Source organism: Panicum hallii, chromosome 2, assembly GCF_002211085.1.
Source record: "Panicum hallii strain FIL2 chromosome 2, PHallii_v3.1, whole genome shotgun sequence".
Classification (NCBI taxonomy): Eukaryota; Viridiplantae; Streptophyta; class Magnoliopsida; order Poales; family Poaceae; genus Panicum; species Panicum hallii.
This window is the reverse complement of record NC_038043.1, coordinates 51,948,563-51,967,369: the sequence shown is the minus strand read 5'-3', so window position 1 is coordinate 51,967,369 and position 18,807 is coordinate 51,948,563. Positions and strand designations below refer to the sequence as shown.

Genomic DNA, 18,807 nt, shown 5'->3' with positions numbered 1-18,807 from the left:
AAAACTATTGGGAGAGAAAAAAGATCCTCTCCATCAACAGTTCCTAAAAGTTAGTTTAACAATTTAATTACTGCCGCCCATCACATATCTGTTGATTCACTCAGCCTTTCGTATAAAAATATTTCACGAGCAAAGTCTATTGGATTGGATGAATCAACCACTAACTCTAAACAGCCACTGTAATTCCCAAATTGCCCCTCATCTCTCAGCTCTCACCCCTCCATTCCTAGCAAGGTACCGCCGCCGCCCTCCATCCTTTCTTCTTTCTTATCCACAAAGCAAATCAGCAGCATTTTGATCTTCCTCTTCTCTGAGCTCAACCGGTCATGTCTGCTCCAATCGGCAGCTAGCACCCCCTCCTCCCCGTTCTCAAATCCCAATCCGAGCTCCACAGCCACAATCCAGGCATGTCTCTCCTCCCTGCTTGGTCCCCATTGATCTCAGCTCCTTCTGTTCTTCATGCACTACTTCCAAATTCAAGTATCTAGCCAAGTACCAGAAGCACCTACGCCATCTCTCTCCTCTAAATTACTTCCAATCAAAGCAGCTTGAGCTCCTTCTTCTCCCTCTCTTTCTGTTCCTCTCTCCACAGAAGCAGTCAACAGCTGAAGGTCTAGGCCGAGCACCATGCGCCACTGCTCTCATCCTTCCTCACTCTGCTCGAGCAAAACCGGCAGCCAGCAGTGCTAGCAACTCGAGCCGCCCCACTTCTACACCAGCCATTCGTCCACCTACAAGCCTTGGCGGCCTGAGCAGAGCTGCGGCGCATCGATAGGGGAGGGCCTTGCGCCGTTGCGCACTGCGGGAGGAGGACAGATGGAGCGGAGGAAAAATGGCGCCCAGGGAGAAGAAATCACGCGGGAGGAGAAGAAATGGCGCGGGATCGGCTCAACTTCAGCGATTGGGAGTGCGACCGCGCGGCCGAAAAATGGCTCGGGTTTCCGTCATTTTTGGGCGTGCGGGAATATTGGGCAACAGTTTAGGGAACGGGTTGGAACCGATGTTTTTTGAGTTTGTTTCCAAAACTGCGTTTCGGAAGTATATATGAGGCACTCTCGAACACGCTCTTATAGTTTGAGCGTCAAGTACTTCTAGACTAGACGGTCCATCAGGGACTGAAGTACCAGTAGAACTGTACCCTCCTTTAAAGGACCAGTAAAGTTCTACAACGAAAGTAAAAATAGGATACTAGACTAGAATTGCACCCTTTTTAAAAGGCTACTACTAAGTTAGAAGTGACCAATAAAGAGATAAAAAATCATCTACTAAACCTGCGAGTTTAGTCGTCGTTCTTTGGCTACCAGTAAGGAAGTTATTACTTGACTGAGGTTTCTCTAGACTATAGAGGGAGGGACACTGTACAAAGCCTCCCTTAGGAGAGATCAGTAGTTTTTTTTTTTAGAGACAGGTGCGCAGATTTAGTTGGTGTAGTAAACAATACCGGGCTTGTATTTTTCTATCTGGCATAATAGAAACTGGGCCGATTAGATGCAAAGCCCGCCTGCTCGTTCTCGTCACAGGGCCTTTTTTAAGCGGCCTGCTTACTGGCCTACGGACCACCCCACTCCTCGGCCCTTTCTTTGGCCCCAACCCAAACACACGGGCAAATCGGCGATGACCGACGGCGACGAGCGAGCGACCCTACCAGCGCCGATGGCGGCGGGGCGGCTATGCTGCGCCTCCGCCCCTCGGCCTGCGGTCCTGCATCCCAGCTTCCGCCTTCCAGTCCGAGGGCTCTCCCGGGCGATCCGCCTCCACTGCTCGCAGCACCGCCTCCCACGGGTCGCCGGGGAGCGCTCGGCCGATGTGCTGTCTCCGTGGCGCGTTCCTCCAGGCCCGTGGCTTCGGATTTTGTATTTCTGGATCTCCTGTGCGATGATTGTGGCTCAGAGTTGAGATGCCCCATGCGCATTGTGCAATCCGAGTATGCGAGTGCCTAACTGAATATTTCCATCACCACAAGTTCACAACAGTATGCAATTGGGTGCAGTCCTGTAGTTGAATTTTACAAATCGTTTAGTGACACTTTGAAACGAATTTTACAAAACTGTTGTCTTGGACGGGATAGTAGCACAATTTATTGCTGCTATTTAACAAAATTTAGGTGCAGTGACACTAGCCATTGTCATTCATACTGTAACATTCCATTCCGGCCATTCTAATTTCAATAATAGGACTTCTAGGGGTTTCCCCTGTCTAGATGTTCTAATTTTGTTTCTGATTTTTGTGCAACAGGTTGTTGACCTTGCTCAGGTTGATTGCTATCATCCTATTTTTCATATGGCGTATCAGGCACCCGCACGCCGATGGCATGTGGCTCTGGTGGATATCGATTGTTGGGGATTTCTGGTTTGGTGTCACTTGGCTGCTAAATCAAGTTGCAAAGCTCAACCCTATCAAGCGTGTCCCAGACCTTGCCCTCTTGAAACAACAGTTTGATGATCTCCCTGATGGCAACTCCAATCTACCTAGACTTGATGTTTTTATCAACACCGTCGATCCAATAAATGAGCCTATGATATACACTATGAACTCTATCCTATCCATTCTTGCTGTAGACTACCCAGTTGATAGGACTGCTACCTACCTCTCGGATGATGGCGGGTCAATAATCCATTATGAAGGCTTGCTTGAGACTGCAAATTTTGCTGCACTGTGGGTTCCCTTTTGCAGAAAGCATTGCATTGAGCCAAGAGCTCCTGAGAGCTATTTTGCAGTAAAGTCACGCCCATACACAGGAAATGCACCAGATGAGTTTGCTGATGATCACAGGCGCATGTCTAGGGAGTATGATGAGTTCAAGGTGCGTCTGGATGCACTGTTTACTAAAATCCCTGAACGCTCAGATGCACACAATGCAGAGGCCAAACAAGGTGCTAAGGCAACATGGATGGCAGATGGAACACAGTGGCCAGGAACATGGTTTAACCCTGCTGAGAACCACAAGAAAGGACAACATGCTGGAATTGTTAAGGTATACAGTGTCACTTACTTTTCTTTGTGGAAAAATCTTAGTTTCTAAGTGGCATCTTGTACTTGACATAGTGATACATGAGTAATCTAAGAAAGTAAATTCATCTATTTTACCCCTAACATGGTTGTTCTACAGGTTATGTTGAACCACCCAGGCAATGAGCCTCAATTTGGTGCTCCAGCAAGTTCTGCAAACCCTCTAGACTTCAGTGCTGTTGACGTGCGGCTCCCAATGCTCGTCTACATCTCCCGTGAGAAGAGCCCAGACTATGACCATCAAAAGAAAGCAGGTGCCATGAATGTGCAGCTGCGGGTCTCTGCCCTTCTAACTAACGCACCCTTCATCATCAACTTTGATGGCGACCACTATGTCAACAACTCGCTGGCCTTCCGTGCTGCAATGTGCTTCATGCTTGACCGGCGTGACGGCCACAACACTGCTTTTGTTCAGTTCCCACAGCGCTTTGATGATGTCGACCCAACAGACAGGTATTGCAATCACAACCGTGTATTCTTCGATGCCACCTTACTCGGTCTAAATGGCATCCAGGGACCCTCCTATGTTGGCACAGGTTGCATGTTCCGCCGAATTGCTGTCTGCGGTATTGACCCACCTCGTTGGAGATCTGATGACTTCAAGATAGTGGACAACGCCAACAAGTTTGGCAACTCAATGTCCTTCATCAACTCCATACCATCAGCTGCAAATCAAGAATGGTCCATGACATCACCACCAGCAGATGAGGAGTTGATCAAGGAGGAGCTCGATAATGTCATGAAGTGTGCATATGAGGATGGTACTGAGTTTGGCAAGGAAATAGGCTGGGTGTACAACATTGCTACAGAGGATGTGGTGACCGGCTTCCGACTGCACCGGACAGGGTGGCGCTCTATGTACTGCCGCATAGAACCAGATGCTTTCCGTGGTACTGCACCAATCAACCTCACTGAGCGCCTCTACCAGATTCTGCGCTGGTCGGGTGGTTCCCTTGAAATGTTCTTCTCACACTGCCCACTCCTTGCTGGTCGTCGACTCAACTTCATGCAACGAATTGCCTACACCAACATGACAGCCTACCCAATCTCATCGGTCTTCCTTGTTTTCTATCTCCTCTTCCCAGTCTTATGGATCTTCCGCGGCGAGTTCTACATACAGAAGCCATTCCCCACATATGTGCTGTACCTTGTCATAGTGATAGTGATGACAGAACTGATTGGTATGGTCGAAATCAAGTGGGCAGGCCTCACTTTGCTGGATTGGATCCGCAATGAGCAGTTCTACATCATTGGGGCAACAGCAGTGTACCCACTAGCAACACTGCACATTGTGCTGAAGCTAGTCCTTCGCGGGAAGGGTGTCTCATTCAAGCTGACTGCGAAGCAGGCTATAAGCACCGTGAACGAGAAGTATGCTGAGATGTATATAGTGCAGTGGGCGCCGCTGCTGATCCCCACAATAGTGGTTATCGCCGTGAACGTCGGCGCGATTGGGGCGGCGATTGGCAAGGCGATTGTCGGGGGATGGTCACTCTTGCAGATGGTGGACGCGTCCCTCGGACTGGTGTTCAACGCGTGGATCTTGCTGCTGATCTACCCATTTGCGCTTGGGATCATGGGGCGGTGGAGCAAGAGGCCTTATATCCTGTTCATCTTGTTTGTGATTGCGTTTGTTGTAGTCGCAGCGGTGGTTGTTGCCATCCATGCTGCGCGGACTGGCTCTGTTCGGTTCCACTTCAGACATTCAGGTGGTGCTAGTTTCCCTACAAGCTGGGGTTTTTAGCTTGCGGTTATCTTTGAGTAGTGGCCACCAGTCATGGTAAATTCCCCTAGCTGAGTTTTTTTTTTCTCGTTGTGGAGTTTTTACATGATGTAAATCGTGCATTGATTGTACAAGTTTGTTCAGTGAATGAAAAATTAGCCATTTGTATGGGAAAGAAACAAAAGCTATGTTAAGAGGAAAATATTCTTTGTGGTGAACAAGGAACATGTGGCTATGCTCTGATCATCACGTTAGCGACTTTGTTTATTGTAGTCGCATTGGTAGATATTGGCATATTGCCATCTAGACCGCACTGGTCTGGCAGGCTTCCCAGTCTAAACATTTAGGTGGTGCCAGTTTCCCGACCAGTGTGTTTTTAGCGTGTTCTCATTACTTAGTGGTGCATATTTCTCAATGCTGAAGATTTACATGATGTGAATGAATCATTGATTACCTGTACAAGTTTGCAGAGTGAATGGAAAATTGGCCATTACTTGTCTCGTGACCTATTAATTAATTATTGGCACGGTGGAGCTAATGCATTCCTGACCGGAAGGAGTAGCTGATTAGTGGTGAACAAACTACTGTCAGTCCAACTGTTGAATCTTGATTTGGGGGTGAAGAACCGTGGGGATCTGTGAACACGATTGTAGCTGCAGATGTGACAATTAATCATATATGCATGAAGAGTTGACGACGACTGAATCCATCCTCTGTTTCTTCACTAATTTATACCTAAGAGGAAACAGTCCACACACTCGATCCCTACCAGGAGTTGACGCTGAAGCAGAGAGCGCGGGACATATCATATCGACCGTCGGTGGCCCGACGCAACTGTGTACTAGTACTCTGGCAAGGTTACTGACGAGTGACGACAAGGCGCCACAAGTTGCCTTTCAGAATGCCCATCGATTACTTTATCTGAAATTTCCTTCTGCCCCGGTCAGACACGCCATGCGCATCCTCCATGGACCCTAGCTAGCGCACGTTTCCTGCATGGGAGATTGGTTCGCAGCATCGATCTCGATGTACCTGTCTAGCAAGTAGAGCAGCAATACTGCTGTGCCTGCAGCAGCATCGCATGGCCACTGCTCGTTGGCCACGCTCTGAGCGCTCGTGACCCGCCGCCCGATGCATGGCCGGATCCCAGATCCGTAGCCGGTTTGCGGCTTCCCAGCCTCCCAGGCCCCAGGGCAGCACGACGACTGCACGAGCACGACGCACTTGCGCTTCTCGGCCTCTCGGGTCCTTTTCCTTTTCTTTCGACGACGCACCTCCAATCCGGGCCTCGCCACTCGATTCGATTTCCTCCCGCCGTGAAGTCCACTACTCTACTCCATTCCACGCTCGTGTGGCTCTGTATAAAAGATGCGCGCCTCACTGCCTGCTCTCCTCCATAGCTTCAGTTCATTTGCTCAGTTCAGTGCCGTCCAGCTCAGGGCGGCAGGCAGCTAGCGCGCTGTCCTGGCTTGGAAGCCGCAGGCATGCCGTCGCCGGCGACCGGTAACGATGCCGGCCTCGCCGACCCGCTGCTGCCCAGGGGCGACGGCACGGGGCGGGCCGGCGCCAGCAGCAAGAACAAGTACAGGTATTGGGTGCCCGCCGCCGACGACAAGGAGGTGCTGGCGGCGGAGGAACGCGGCGGCGAGGACGGCCGGCCGCTGCTGTACCGGACGTTCAAGGTCCGGGGCATCCTCCTGCATCCTTACAGGTACGTCGTCGGTTCTAAACTTCTAGTACGTACGTCCACATGAGCACATGTAGGCTGGCTACTTCTGAAATCTTTTCTTCCCCTTTGAACGTAAAGCTCGCAGGAGCTTTGTTAGATTTAATTTGAAATCTCGATGCTAGTTAATGTATGCACAGAAGTAAATCGGCAGCCAAATTTCTCTCAAAGCGTTGGATGTTTTTCCATTTCTTGACAGGGCAAGACGTGAACAGAGTAGTAGCATGTGGCCGTAGTGCCCAAACGACTTGCAACAAAATAGTACTATTTTTTTTAAAAAAAACTTAATAGTACTAAATTTACTACTACAGTAGTAGAAAGCACAAGCGAGGGTAGGTGCGCCATGACCAATGAAGAGACTTTGATAGAACCAAAGTGCATACAGATGCAGCACAAAGTGCGTAGAAAAAGATTAAAAGGACGCATTGCACGTGATGGCATCTGGGTTTCTGGACCGCACGTTCGGGTGGCTTGTTTATTTCAGTTGCCATTGTTTTATAATCATGTCCCGGATGGGAATGGGTTCAAACTTTCAAGGTGAATGCGTAACAACGATGATTTTTTTTCATGTTTTTTAACTTTTTTCACGGGGAAACTGTGAGGAGGTCCCCACAGTATTCAAAAAATCTCAAATAAGAAAGAAAGAAAGAAGATACTTGTACCATAAGAGAAGGAAAAAAACAAGTGTCTTTTACGAGGTGTTGGCTAGCATTGCGTGATGGTCAGCATGACATCTTCCTTAGCTCATGATTTGCTAAGTTTCTTTTTCTTTTCTTCAAATACGCGTGCGAGCTACCAATCATTGTATTAAGAAGGAGAAAAATAAATTTTGATCATACGATGCGGAGCGCGTAAGCAATTGCACAAGGGGAAAACAACAGGAAAGGCCTAGCTAATCGATCTGCTAAGCTTAAAGCTGGTGTTTATGAATGTTTTTAAGTTTTCAACACCTACCTAGTTTTCAGCTGATATGATACCTAGTTTTCAACACACTTTGCTTTGTAGCGTCATCACGCACAATTTATAGATTTGAGTTAGGCAACAAAACTAGGTGGTTATTACATTCTCGATTTGGTTCATAGCTAGACTTGTTGGATTTCCTTTTCCTTAATCCTGATTTTCCTCATGTCAGTGATTTAAGAAAAGCGGGAGGTTCTATTAAGTAAATGAAATGTGGCAACAAATTTGAATGCCTATGCATAGGAAGAAAATCTGCCAAAAGTTTGGCTATAATGTAAGTTGAAGGTTTGAAGGTGTGACTGGAATTTTGTTCCTCTTTGCAATTTGGATGGAGATTTTTTTTAAAAAAAATACACATATGGAGGCTCAATCGGCCCGAGCAAATGCTGAATTCCTAAAATAAGCAAGGTTTCTAGTTTCTCAGTCACCTAAAACTACATAGCTTCATCTTGAGATTTGTTGAATGTTGTTATTTTGATCTGACCGTTAACAGTGACAAAAATAACAAAGATTTAACCACACTTCTAACCTTCATTCTCTGTTCATTCCCGTGCAACAGGTTAATAAACCTGGCCAGATTGATCGTCATCATCCAGTTTTTCATCTGGCGCATGAGGCACCGGGACTCGGACAGCATTGCCCTTTGGTGGATCACGGTGGTCGGCGACTTCTGGTTCGGCGTCAGCTGGCTCCTGAACCAGGCCTCCAAGGTCAACCCCATCCGGCGCGTCCCCAACCTCGCGCTCCTCAACCAACAATTCGATCCTCCCGGCGGCGGTGGCGGCGGCAGCAGCTCCAGCCAGCTCCCCGGCGTCGACGTGTTCATCAACACCGTGGACCCCGTGGACGAGCCCGTGCTCTGCACCATGAACTCCGTTCTGTCCATCCTCGCCACGGACTACCCGGTGGACCGGCACGCGACCTACTTCTCCGACGACGGCGGGTCGCTGGTCCACTACGAGGCGCTGCTCGAGACCGCCAGGTTCGCCGCGCTGTGGGCGCCCTTCTGCCGGAAGCACCGCGTCGAGCCCAGGGCGCCCGAGAGCTACTTCGCGGCGACGGCGGACGGGCCGTACGCCGGGGACGCGCCGGGGCAGTTCGTCGACGACCGCCGGCACGTGCGGCGGGAGTACGAGGAGTTCAGGGAGCGGCTGGCGGCGCTGTTTACCATCATTCCCCAGAGGTCGGAGGCGTACGAGCGCGAGAGCACGAAACGTGATGGTGCCCGCGCGACCTACATGGCCGATGGGAGCCATTGGCCTGGCACCTGGATGGAGCCGGCTGAAAACCACAAGAAAGGACAGCACGCTGCCATTGTTCAGGTACATTGCAGATGAGATCAAACCTGCTGTCCTGTACAATTTTTATGCTCATTTTGAACTTTGATCGGTTAATACAAAAAAAAATCAAATTTGCTGCTCTGATTGCTGTTAACTTCACAGGTTATGTTGAACCATCCGGGCGACGAGCCTCAGCTCGGCGCGCCGGCGAGCTCCGACAGCCCTCTGGATTTGAGCGCCGTCGACGTGCGCCTCCCGATGCTGGTGTACATCGCGCGGGAGAAGCGGCCGGGTTACGACCACCAGAAGAAGGCCGGCGCCATGAACGTGCAGCTGCGCGTCTCGGCCCTGCTCTCCAACGCGCCCTTCATCATCAACTTCGACGGCGACCACTACATCAACAACTCGGCGGCGTTCCGCGCCGCCATGTGCTTCATGCTCGACGGGCGCCACGGCGAGGACACCGCGTTCGTCCAGTTCCCCCAGCGCTTCGACGACGTCGACCCGACGGACCGGTATTGCAACCACAACCGCGTCTTCTTCGACGCCACCGCCCTCGGCCTCAACGGCCTCCAGGGGCCTTCCTACGTCGGCACCGGCTGCATGTTCCGCCGCGCCGCGCTCTACGGCGCCGACCCGCCCCGGTGGCAGCCCGACGACTTCTCCAAGCTCCTGGACAACCCTTGGAGGCAGTTCGGCAACTCCATGCCGTTCATCAACTCTGTCCCACTGGCCACGCACCAGGAACGGCCCGTCGCGCCGCCGGCGTCGCTCGACGGGCGGCTCACGGCGGAGCTCACCGACGTCTCGACCTGCGCGTACGAGGACGGGACGGAGTGGGGCTACGGCGTAGGGTGGGTGTACAACATCGCGACGGAGGACGTGGTGACGGGCTTCCGGATCCACCGGAAGGGGTGGCGCTCCATGTACTGCGCCATGGAGCCCGACGCGTTCCGCGGCACGGCGCCGATCAACCTCACGGAGCGGCTCTACCAGATCCTGCGCTGGTCGGGGGGTTCCCTGGACATGTTCTTCTCCCGCAACTGCCCGCTCCTCGCCGGCCGGCGGCTGCACCCGATGCAGCGCGTCGCCTACACCAACATGACGGTCTACCCGATCTCGGCGGCCTTCATCTTCGTCTACGACCTCCTCCCGTTGATGTGGCTGTCCGGTGCCGAGTTCTACATCCAGAAGCCGTTCCCGACCTACGTGGTGTACCTGTTCGCCGGCATCGCCATGATGGAGGTGAGCGGCATGGTGGAGATCAGGTGGGCGGGGCTCACGCTGCTGGACTGGTGCCGCAACGAGCAGTTCTACATGATCGGCGCGACGGGCGTGTACCCGGCGGCTGTTCTGCACAGCCTGCTCCGGCTCGTCGGCCTGAAGGGGCTGCCGTTCAAGCTGACGTCGAAGCCGCAGTCCGCGAGCGGCGGCGAAGCAAAGGAGAGGTTCGCGGAGCTGTACGAGGTGCAGTGGGCGCCGCTGCTGGTGCCGACCGTGGTGGTGATCGCCGTGAACGTTGCCGCCATCGGTGCGGCTGCCGGGAGGGTGGCCACCGGCGGGTGGTCGCTCGCGCAGATCGCCGGCGCGGCCGGTGGGCTGCTGTTCAACGCGTGGGTCCTGCTGCTTCTGTACCCGTTCGCGCTCGGGATCATGGGGCGATGGAGCAAGCGGCCGTACCTGCTCTTCGTCCTGCTCGTGGCCGCGCTCGCCGCCATCGCGTCGGCATACGTCGCGCTGCTCGCCGTGCTCGCTCCCGGTTTCGTGCCGCCGTTCCGGCTGGGGCGATGGTCAGGCGTCGGCGCCATCATTTCTCCGGCAAGCTGGCGGTTTTAGCTGATGCTGTCTGATTAATCACGTTACCTCACTGGTTATTGTTGTAGTTTTCTTTTTTGAGAAAGCTGTTGTTGCTAGCTAATGAGGCCGTGTTCGGACCGGCGACCATACAGTGGCCCGTGGGTCACAGTGGGCGGGAGGGTGTCGAGGGTCTGTTTTTTTTTTGTTGGACAGCTAGAGCCATTTTGTCTATTTGCGGAATCGGCCCAGGCGGCCCATTTCGCCAACATAGGATGGTATACATGATCAAGAGTGTGGACATGGTTTCGTTATCGTGTATGAACAATTGAACACGAAGGTGCTTCCAAGACCAGTCTTAATAGGGAGTATTATTGTATAGCTATAAGACTGCCATATCAGCTTAATACTCGAATAAAACCACCTCCCTTAGTGTACAATTTTAGAGATAGATTACAACATTAAATTGTGCAATGGTGGTGTGTGGTTAAATATGCCATGTGAACTATGTGAGCATTTGTAAAACAATTCATTTAACTTCAATATTCGTACAATATTAAAATAAAGTCGTATATATGAAAATAATTATATATAATACATTTTAAACTATAGATATGTTTCAGCATTTGATTGTTTAATCGTGTTATGATCAAATGTCCTATGTGAACTATGTAGTATTTTGTAGTAGTCTAAATTAAACATTATTATACTAGAACGTGGTGATGAAAAGTTGTAGAATTTTTGGTAGCATAGCATTTTATCAAGCTTCTAGTTGCAAAATTGAGCCGGCATGCTGCCAAATCAACAGTTGTGCTCTTGAACTGTGGCCACCGCTCTCTCCCGTCCCATCTCTCATGTGACCAACCTGACTGCAGCGCCATCCTTCTCTCTCTGCACCAACCTGCCAGTACCTTCCCATCTCCCTCACGCCATGCCATCTCTGCTCTCTTCTTTCCCCAAATCGGCAACTCCATTCCCAAATCAGAGAGCAATCAATCAGGTCGACACGCTACAGCTTCGATTGAGCCAACGCAAGTACGCAACACCGCCACTTGCAAGCTGCTCTCGCGTGAGCGCCTCGAAGCAGCTCCTGCTCTCTTGATGATGCTACAGGGATAGGGAGGCTTCAGGAAGGAGGAGGTACAAGCTCGCACATGAGGCAGCACCGCAGCAGGGTCTGGATCTGATGGCTCGTCCGCAGCGGCGGCCCGCGGACGAGGCGTCGTTGGCAGCGGAAGCCCGCACGCGCCGGCCTGCGCGGCGGCGGTCCGCGGGCGAGGCTCGTCGGCAGCGGCGTCCCCGCGGCCTCAGCGAGCGTGGTGCGGGGAGCGGACGCGCGGGACGGAGAGGGGAAGGTCTGGAGGGGAGAGGGGGAGCAGCCGAGCAGCAGATCCAGCGATGAAACGAATCGGAGGGGGGTTTGGGTGCAGTGACTGAAATTTAGTTTTGCCACGTGGAATCTTTAGAGGCTGATTTGAAGGATTAAATATAAGATAATTATAAAATTAATTATATAGACATGCTAATTCACGAGATGAATCTATTAATTTTAATTAATTTATCATTAGCATATGTTTACTATAGCAACATATTAGGACTAATTAGATTTAATAAATTCATCTCTCAAATTAGTCTCCATCTGTGCAATTAGTTTTGTAATTAGTTTATATTTAATATTTCTAATTAGTAATCAAATATTCGATCAGAGCCTAAACTCTGGAACCAAACATCCCCTCTATGCGAGTTTCATCGCATGTCGTCGGCGTTGGTAACTGGAGCAGCACCATGGTGATGAAAGGGTTCTCCCTTCTCTCCTCTTTAATTCCCTATCTCTTTAATTCCCTATCGTCACCAAAACTGCTGATGTGTCATAGATTTGATATCTATGAAACTCTCATGACACTACTATAAAACTAACCTAAGTGCATCTTCAACAATTACTCATACCCACATCCAAAATACACTCCCTCCGTTACCGATAACCAGTTGCTGCAGCAGACTACCAAGATCCAATTACCAAGAATAGAGTAGAGAGATAAATTTTCTTCATTTAAGGTGGAGGAAGGTGTATTTTGGTGATTGCTAAAATATTTCAAATACTAAGGATTGGATTGACAATCTGCTGCAGCACCTCCAATCATCAAAACATCAAAAAAAATTTAAATGCTCTAAGGTTCCAAACGAACAGGTCAAAACCGTACTTCTACAGCTGCACTTCTTGCTGATAGTTCTGTCTCCACATCGCTGTCTTGTGCTGATCCTATTCCGTTGGCAATGCTGTATGCTCTTTTCTATTATTGTCATGTTGTTTAGTCTTCTTTTGTGCAATAATTTAGCCAGTTCATTGCAAAGCCGTTACCAGAATGTTGCTTGCAACTGAAACAAAGTGCTGCCTGAAGTTCTGCACGAGACCTAACCTAACTGCACGCTGGACTGGGTGCTCATTAGCCTGTGCACTTTTGACTCCAGAAAGGATCCCAAATCGTGGTCCTCTTCAAGCGTAATGATTGTTGGGCCTTATCGTAACGGCCTTGCAAGTTGCAGCTGATCATGCGCAGCAGGATAAGCTAATGATTTTTCCCCTTTGGTGCGAACTGCTTAGCACAAATTCCAGAACAAACCAGCATCATGATGTCCATCAGAGAAGGTCTTAGCGCTCTAGAAGCAGAGAGAACACGCGAATGCTTGCTGTCTGTGGTCAGAGATTTCCAAGTCTCCATGCTATGCCTACGGTTTTCTTTTCCTTTTAAAAAGTTTCATGGCATTTTGTTATCATCAGTGTGGTTATGACTTGTGAGTTACGAGGGTCCATGCTGGTGGGATTCACACCATGGTCCCTGCGGGTTCTTGTATACACAAACAATGCGTCACCTATTTACCATGTCAGTGCCACGCGTTTGCTAGATCCTGCACCATCGGTACTCAATGGTGAGATGGTTAGGTTCCACACAACAGTGACTTCAGCCCTGGAGCAGGGAATTATGGACGAAATCAAGAGAATAATGGCATTTCTCAAAAAAAAAAGAGGAAAAAGAAAGGCATTGAAAAAAACTAGATAACGAACAGCCAGTGTCACAAAGGTAATCCGAGCCGTTGGATCTCAGAGTCTCGGACCCGTCCAAACGCTGTCCTTATCCACCCCCCCTGTGCAACCGTCCAATTCCGAGGCTCCTCGTCCAGCTCGTGACAAGTTTATCCCCTTGTTCAGACTTCCGCTTGACGCCTTCCAAGTCTTCCATTCCTTCCAGTACCTTCTCCCCTCCCTCCCCACTAAGCAACCCCCAAAGCTAGCTCTCCCCTCCCTTGCGATCGGAGATCCCGCGATGCAGGCCCCGGCGACCCCCTCCTCCGTCGACCTGCCGCTGGCAGCGCCGCCGCCGGTGAAGGCGCCGACCCCGCGCCCGCCCCCGCCGGCCTCGCTCCAGCCCGAGTCCCCGGGGGTCTTCTTCTCCGCCGCGGCGGCCGCCCTGCCCTCGGGCTCCGCCCACCGCCGCATAGCCATCGCCGTCGACCTCTCCGACGAGTCCGCCTACGCCGTGAGCTGGGCCGTCGCCAACTACCTCCGCCCCGGGGACGCCGTCGTCCTGCTCCACGTGCGCCCCACCTCCGTGCTCTACGGCGCCGACTGGGGCGCCGTCGACGTCTCCCTCCCCAACCCTGGCGACGGCGCCGAGGACGACGACGACTCCGAGGCCGCCGCGCGCAGGATAGAGGACGACTACGACGCCTTCACGGCCTCCAAGGCCGACGACCTCGCCAGGCCGCTCAAGGACGCGGGCATCCCCTATAAGATCCACATCGTCAGGGACCACGACATGAAGGAGCGCCTCTGCCTCGAGGTCGAGAGGCTCGGGCTCAGCGCGGTCATCATGGGGAGCAAGGGCTTCGGCGCCGCGCGGAGGACCAGCAAGGGGAGGCTCGGGAGCGTCAGCGACTACTGTGTCCACCACTGTGTCTGCCCCGTCGTGGTGGTGCGCTTCCCTGACGAAGGCTCCGCGGAGGATGGGGAGGCCGGCGGCCTGTCGTCAGCGGTGGGTGCGGAGGATGTGCTGCACCCTGTGCCCGAGGAGGATGCCGAGTACCATGATGCTACTGAGGAGCACAAGGGTAACTGATTTAGTACGTTTACTTGATTTAGTTGTCCTATATATTGTGCATGTGTTAGTGCCTTGCCTAAATCATCTATAGGAAATGTGCCAAAACTGACTCACAACAATGTAATGTGCACGAGAAATTTGCAATCAATTAGTTGGAACTTGCAAACTGTAGGTTATTCTGCATAGTGCATACAACTAAGTATTCACTGCAAAGTGAATATTAGCATCGATTGCAGTGAACAGCTTTCACACATTACATTCTTCCTCCATATGGACCTTATTTGGTTAGTTACCTTTTAGCAGGTCCACAGTTCACTTTTGCCTGGTAACACAGAATTATTGTGTAACTTCACTGTTTGAGGTTTGCTGGTGCAAGCTAGTATGATGTCAATAGGTTTGGTGGTTATAGGGCTTGTTTTGCCATGCATAATTTTACATGTTGGTTCACAGTACATGCATGTCTGTTCTCATTTCTTCACATTTGTATTACATGGCTGTTCGCTTTGCTTCACATTTTCTATTGATGGATCTAGAATACAGACCATCTAGTATTCTACTTGCCTGTCAATACTCCCTTTGTTTTTCTTTTTACATATGGAAGCAAATAATCCTGGAAGTTTAATTTTATCCTCTTCCAGAGAGGCAGTTTATCCTCAGTTAATCAGTACTTCATGTTTATTCTTCACCTTTTAGGACATATGACTGGAAGCACTGGAATCAGTTTTCATTGGTAGATTTGCCAGATCTCGTTCCGACATGTTTAGGTGTACCATATTAGTTAGCCTACTGATATCACATGAAGTGTAAACGCAGAAAGAAGTTAGGACATCATTCTCAACATCTTCTTGTAGCTTCTCCTACGCCAGTCATTTCTTGCTATTTGTGTATCTGACCTTGTAGTAGTGTAGTACAGATCTAAAAGTTCTCTGGCAAACAAAACTAGATGTAGTGTCTGTTATATACTAACCCAGAAATTATTATTGTCATAGACTGGAAACCTGCCACATTATTACCCAGCTCAGCTATATGCCCTTCTCCCCTAACTTTGTCAACAAAGGACGTGAGACTGGGTTCTTAACTCGTGGTTATCTGATCTTCTTTCTTTGTCTGCTGTATTTCCTGAATGTGAGTGCCTTATGCAGTCTGCAGATCACAGCCTAAGTACCGGATTCTGCCTAGCCATCTATACCTGGATGTCCCTACCTAGTATTTTCTTTAGTTCAAGGTGGAGACAACCACATGTTGCCTTTCGTTTGTCTTGTGCATCCAATCTATCATTGAACTTAAATATATCTTGTGCCAAGAAATACGTCTTGCCCTTATCTATTAAGTGAGCTATAATAAGCCTACCCTACAGCTCCTGCTATGCTAACTCTCCTGCTATCTATCCCTTGAAATGAAACCAAGGCATTGTTTGTATTCTGCCATTGTCAATGAAACCTCTTAATATCGGATACTACTTCGCCAGTAAATAGAATTAGCTGTAATAATGTCTGTCATACAACCCAGAGGTTTGTTTATGTTATAGAAAATGCATATCCCATTGAAGGCAATTCTAATATGTTGTGATCAATCTGATCTTCTTTCTTGGTCTCCTGTATAAGCATGAGTACGAATGCCCCTTGCAGTCTGCAGATCACAGCCGACTAAGTGCCAGCTTTCATGCCCATCTATTCCAGGATGCCCGCACTTGGTTTTTCCTCTGGTCCGAGATGGATGCAACTGGGCACCACAGCAACTGACCACAAAATGATGCCTTTTGGTTTGTCTTGTGCAACTAATCAATCATTGAACTTAAAAATGTCTTGTGTAAAGGAATTCGTCTTCCCCTTATCCATTAAGTAGGCTGTAAGCGTAACCTATAGTATCTGAAGCTATGCTAACGCACCTGCTCCCCTCATATATGTTATGTGGGGCAAGACGTATACAAGGAGGAATAAGCAGCCGCAAGGAAATAATTAGAGTCCTAGATTAGTTTGCTGGTTAGTTATGTTTGGTAGCTTGAATTTGAGAAGGATTCGGTATCTAGAGTTTGTTAGGAATAAGAGGTAAAGGTCTGGCCTATATATATGAAGGCCGTGTAATTGATTTACCAAGCAATATATCAATATATCCTCTCCCGGCCAGTACAATATAGGTCTGCAGCTTATGCCCAAATGAGCTCCCGTGTTTGGCTTTGGCTTCAGCTGAAATGGGGATAAGTGATAGCTGCAAACCTGCAGTTCACCTTGCCTGGACAAGTTAGTAATCCACAGGGATTTTTTGTTTATTTCCAAAAGACAACTAACGAGGACATGCTGGGATTTAGGCAATGGGGTCCATTTGAAAAGAAATGTATCAAATCTGCTTGGCAAGTTTCTAGGAATGAACTGGTTGGTAAACATGCTGCAGACCTTTTCTTTTACTTTTTATTGCGCTCTGCTGTGCGATTTAGCCAGTTACAATCTGTAATAATTCAACTCAGGGTTTCTTTTTATGACTCCAAAGGAGAGATGCTTTCAGTTAACTTCTATATTGAAAAGTAGAATGAAAATAAGGTCTTTTTAGAAGCTACCTATGCCAAATGGATTCTCAACAGCATGGTTTGGGAAAATGACACTTAAAAAGTTTACGATAAGGGTCTGAGTTACTATTCAATTGGCATACCATGTACTTCAACACATGCTCTGCTTGGGTGGTTTAGTTTTACAAAAATAGTCGTGTCATGTCATTTAGTATTTGTGATTAGCTAACTAGCAGTAAACAATAGAAACATCCTTCAATGAGAAGTATGTTCTGTGCCTTCGAGAAAAAAAAGAGAGATGTTTGTTCTGTGTTACATACGTGACCTGCTGTAGCATACCTTCGTGTTTCATTAATAGCTTTATGGGTTAATTGAGGTGTGAATCCGTATTGCTATTCAAAATGAAGTAGTTTATGCCTGTAGCTTAGATGAGTTACTGCCTGGAAACTTAAAACTATTAAGAGTTTTCTTGGTTTGAGCTTGCCTGTGTCGTTATTAGTGATTTAGTAGTGATCTTTATGGTGGGTTCAATGATGAAACCCATTTGCAAATATCATGTCAATGTACTGAGTGCTTAATTATGCTTATACCTTGAATTGATCTTTCTGCAGATACTTGACCGTGTCGATGAATTGTGAAGTGCACTTGGATCCAGGTTAGCACTGAACAAAGGAAAATCTCCATATGGTTTGTGTCATTTCTGATCGATAGGTTTCAACTTTCTCAAGAGTAGTTCCTATACTTGTTGGGTCCGAAGTTCTTTTTTTCTGTGACAGCACCAATGCTGCACATTTCTTTTGTATATGCTGCACTGAAATATTACATCCTGTATTTCGTTCTATTTTCAAACTTAAATGTGATAGAAACTATTATATCTTTTTTTGGCTTGAGGTGAATATTACATCCTGTATTTCGTTCTATTTTCAACTTAAATGTGATAGAAACTATTATATCTTTTTTTGGCTTGAGGTGATGTAGGTAGAGATGCAGGCTAAAATACGCAGTTTAAATGAAGTATCTACTTTAACTTGTGAAGTTTGAGGATAGCTAACAATTGTGGCTCTGGGCAGCATGATTGATATAAGCTATAACAAGCAAACTTGAATACCAGAGCACATGTTATATTCATATACGCCAAACTTATTATGTAGAGTCGAGAGTCAGCCTTGATACTTCTATTAAAAACTTAGCTCCCTTTTGTTTGACCATTCATTGTGTCATTTGATGAGAGTTTCAGTGTAATGATGGTTCTATAACATCCCAGCCTCCAACCTATCCCTGGTTATTTTGTGGTAGTTACCTGAAACTTTTGGGTGATTTCAAAACCACCAAAGTTCCTGTTTGCCATATGCTTCATGCTTGTTGAAATAACTTCAATTTTTTTTTCTCAGTCTCTAATTCTTGTCCTTTCTTTCCACAGCATGTAATGGTTCTACTGTTGACTGGGTGCTAGCTGGGAAGTGCACGTGAAGGTGTTGAACTTTCACTGCCCATGTCTATGTCTATCTGTACTTTCGCGTTGTTTGTATCTTCAGTTGCCTTCGACCACGTAGCTTGTTTGACTATTTGACTGCCTGGTGAATATTTGTGGTTGAAAACCTTTTTACTTTCTTCACATTTCACTACCTGTTTCTGATGAAAGTCACAGATTAACCATCTCTATAAAATCAACTAGTCATCACTGCACTTTTTTTTTGCCCTTTTGCTCTGCTTTA

At 48.6% G+C, this 18,807-nt stretch overlaps 3 protein-coding genes across 4 annotated transcripts; all 3 read left to right on the top strand.

The window, feature by feature from the left end:
* The first annotated feature begins 1,624 nt into the window (after nt 1-1,624).
* Nucleotides 1,625-4,895, top strand: LOC112881467 (probable mixed-linked glucan synthase 8). The gene is made up of 3 exons (XM_025946166.1): nt 1,625-1,924; nt 2,236-2,974; nt 3,110-4,895. Exons 1-3 carry the CDS (start codon nt 1,671-1,673, stop codon nt 4,751-4,753), a joined length of 2,637 nt encoding a protein of 878 aa, XP_025801951.1. The 5' UTR covers nt 1,625-1,670; the 3' UTR covers nt 4,754-4,895.
* Nucleotides 4,896-6,107: 1,212 nt separating this feature from the next.
* On the top strand, nt 6,108-10,854 carry LOC112881466 (probable mixed-linked glucan synthase 9). Its single transcript, XM_025946165.1, has 3 exons — nt 6,108-6,443; nt 7,978-8,740; nt 8,861-10,854. The coding sequence occupies exons 1-3, from the start codon at nt 6,217-6,219 to the stop codon at nt 10,532-10,534; spliced, it is 2,664 nt and encodes an 887-aa protein (XP_025801950.1). The 5' UTR covers nt 6,108-6,216; the 3' UTR covers nt 10,535-10,854.
* Nucleotides 10,855-13,710: 2,856 nt separating this feature from the next.
* Nucleotides 13,711-18,779, top strand: LOC112881472 (universal stress protein PHOS34-like). Of its 2 annotated transcripts, none has more exons than XM_025946174.1 (3): nt 13,711-14,611; nt 17,704-17,747; nt 18,513-18,779. In XM_025946174.1, the coding sequence occupies exon 1, from the start codon at nt 13,816-13,818 to the stop codon at nt 14,605-14,607; it is 792 nt and encodes a 263-aa protein (XP_025801959.1). In that variant the 5' UTR covers nt 13,711-13,815; the 3' UTR covers nt 14,608-14,611; nt 17,704-17,747; nt 18,513-18,779. The 2 variants fall into 2 exon arrangements, with proteins under 2 accessions (XP_025801959.1, XP_025801958.1); XM_025946173.1 differs by having other exon boundaries at nt 13,713-14,599.
* Nucleotides 18,780-18,807: the final 28 nt, after the last annotated feature.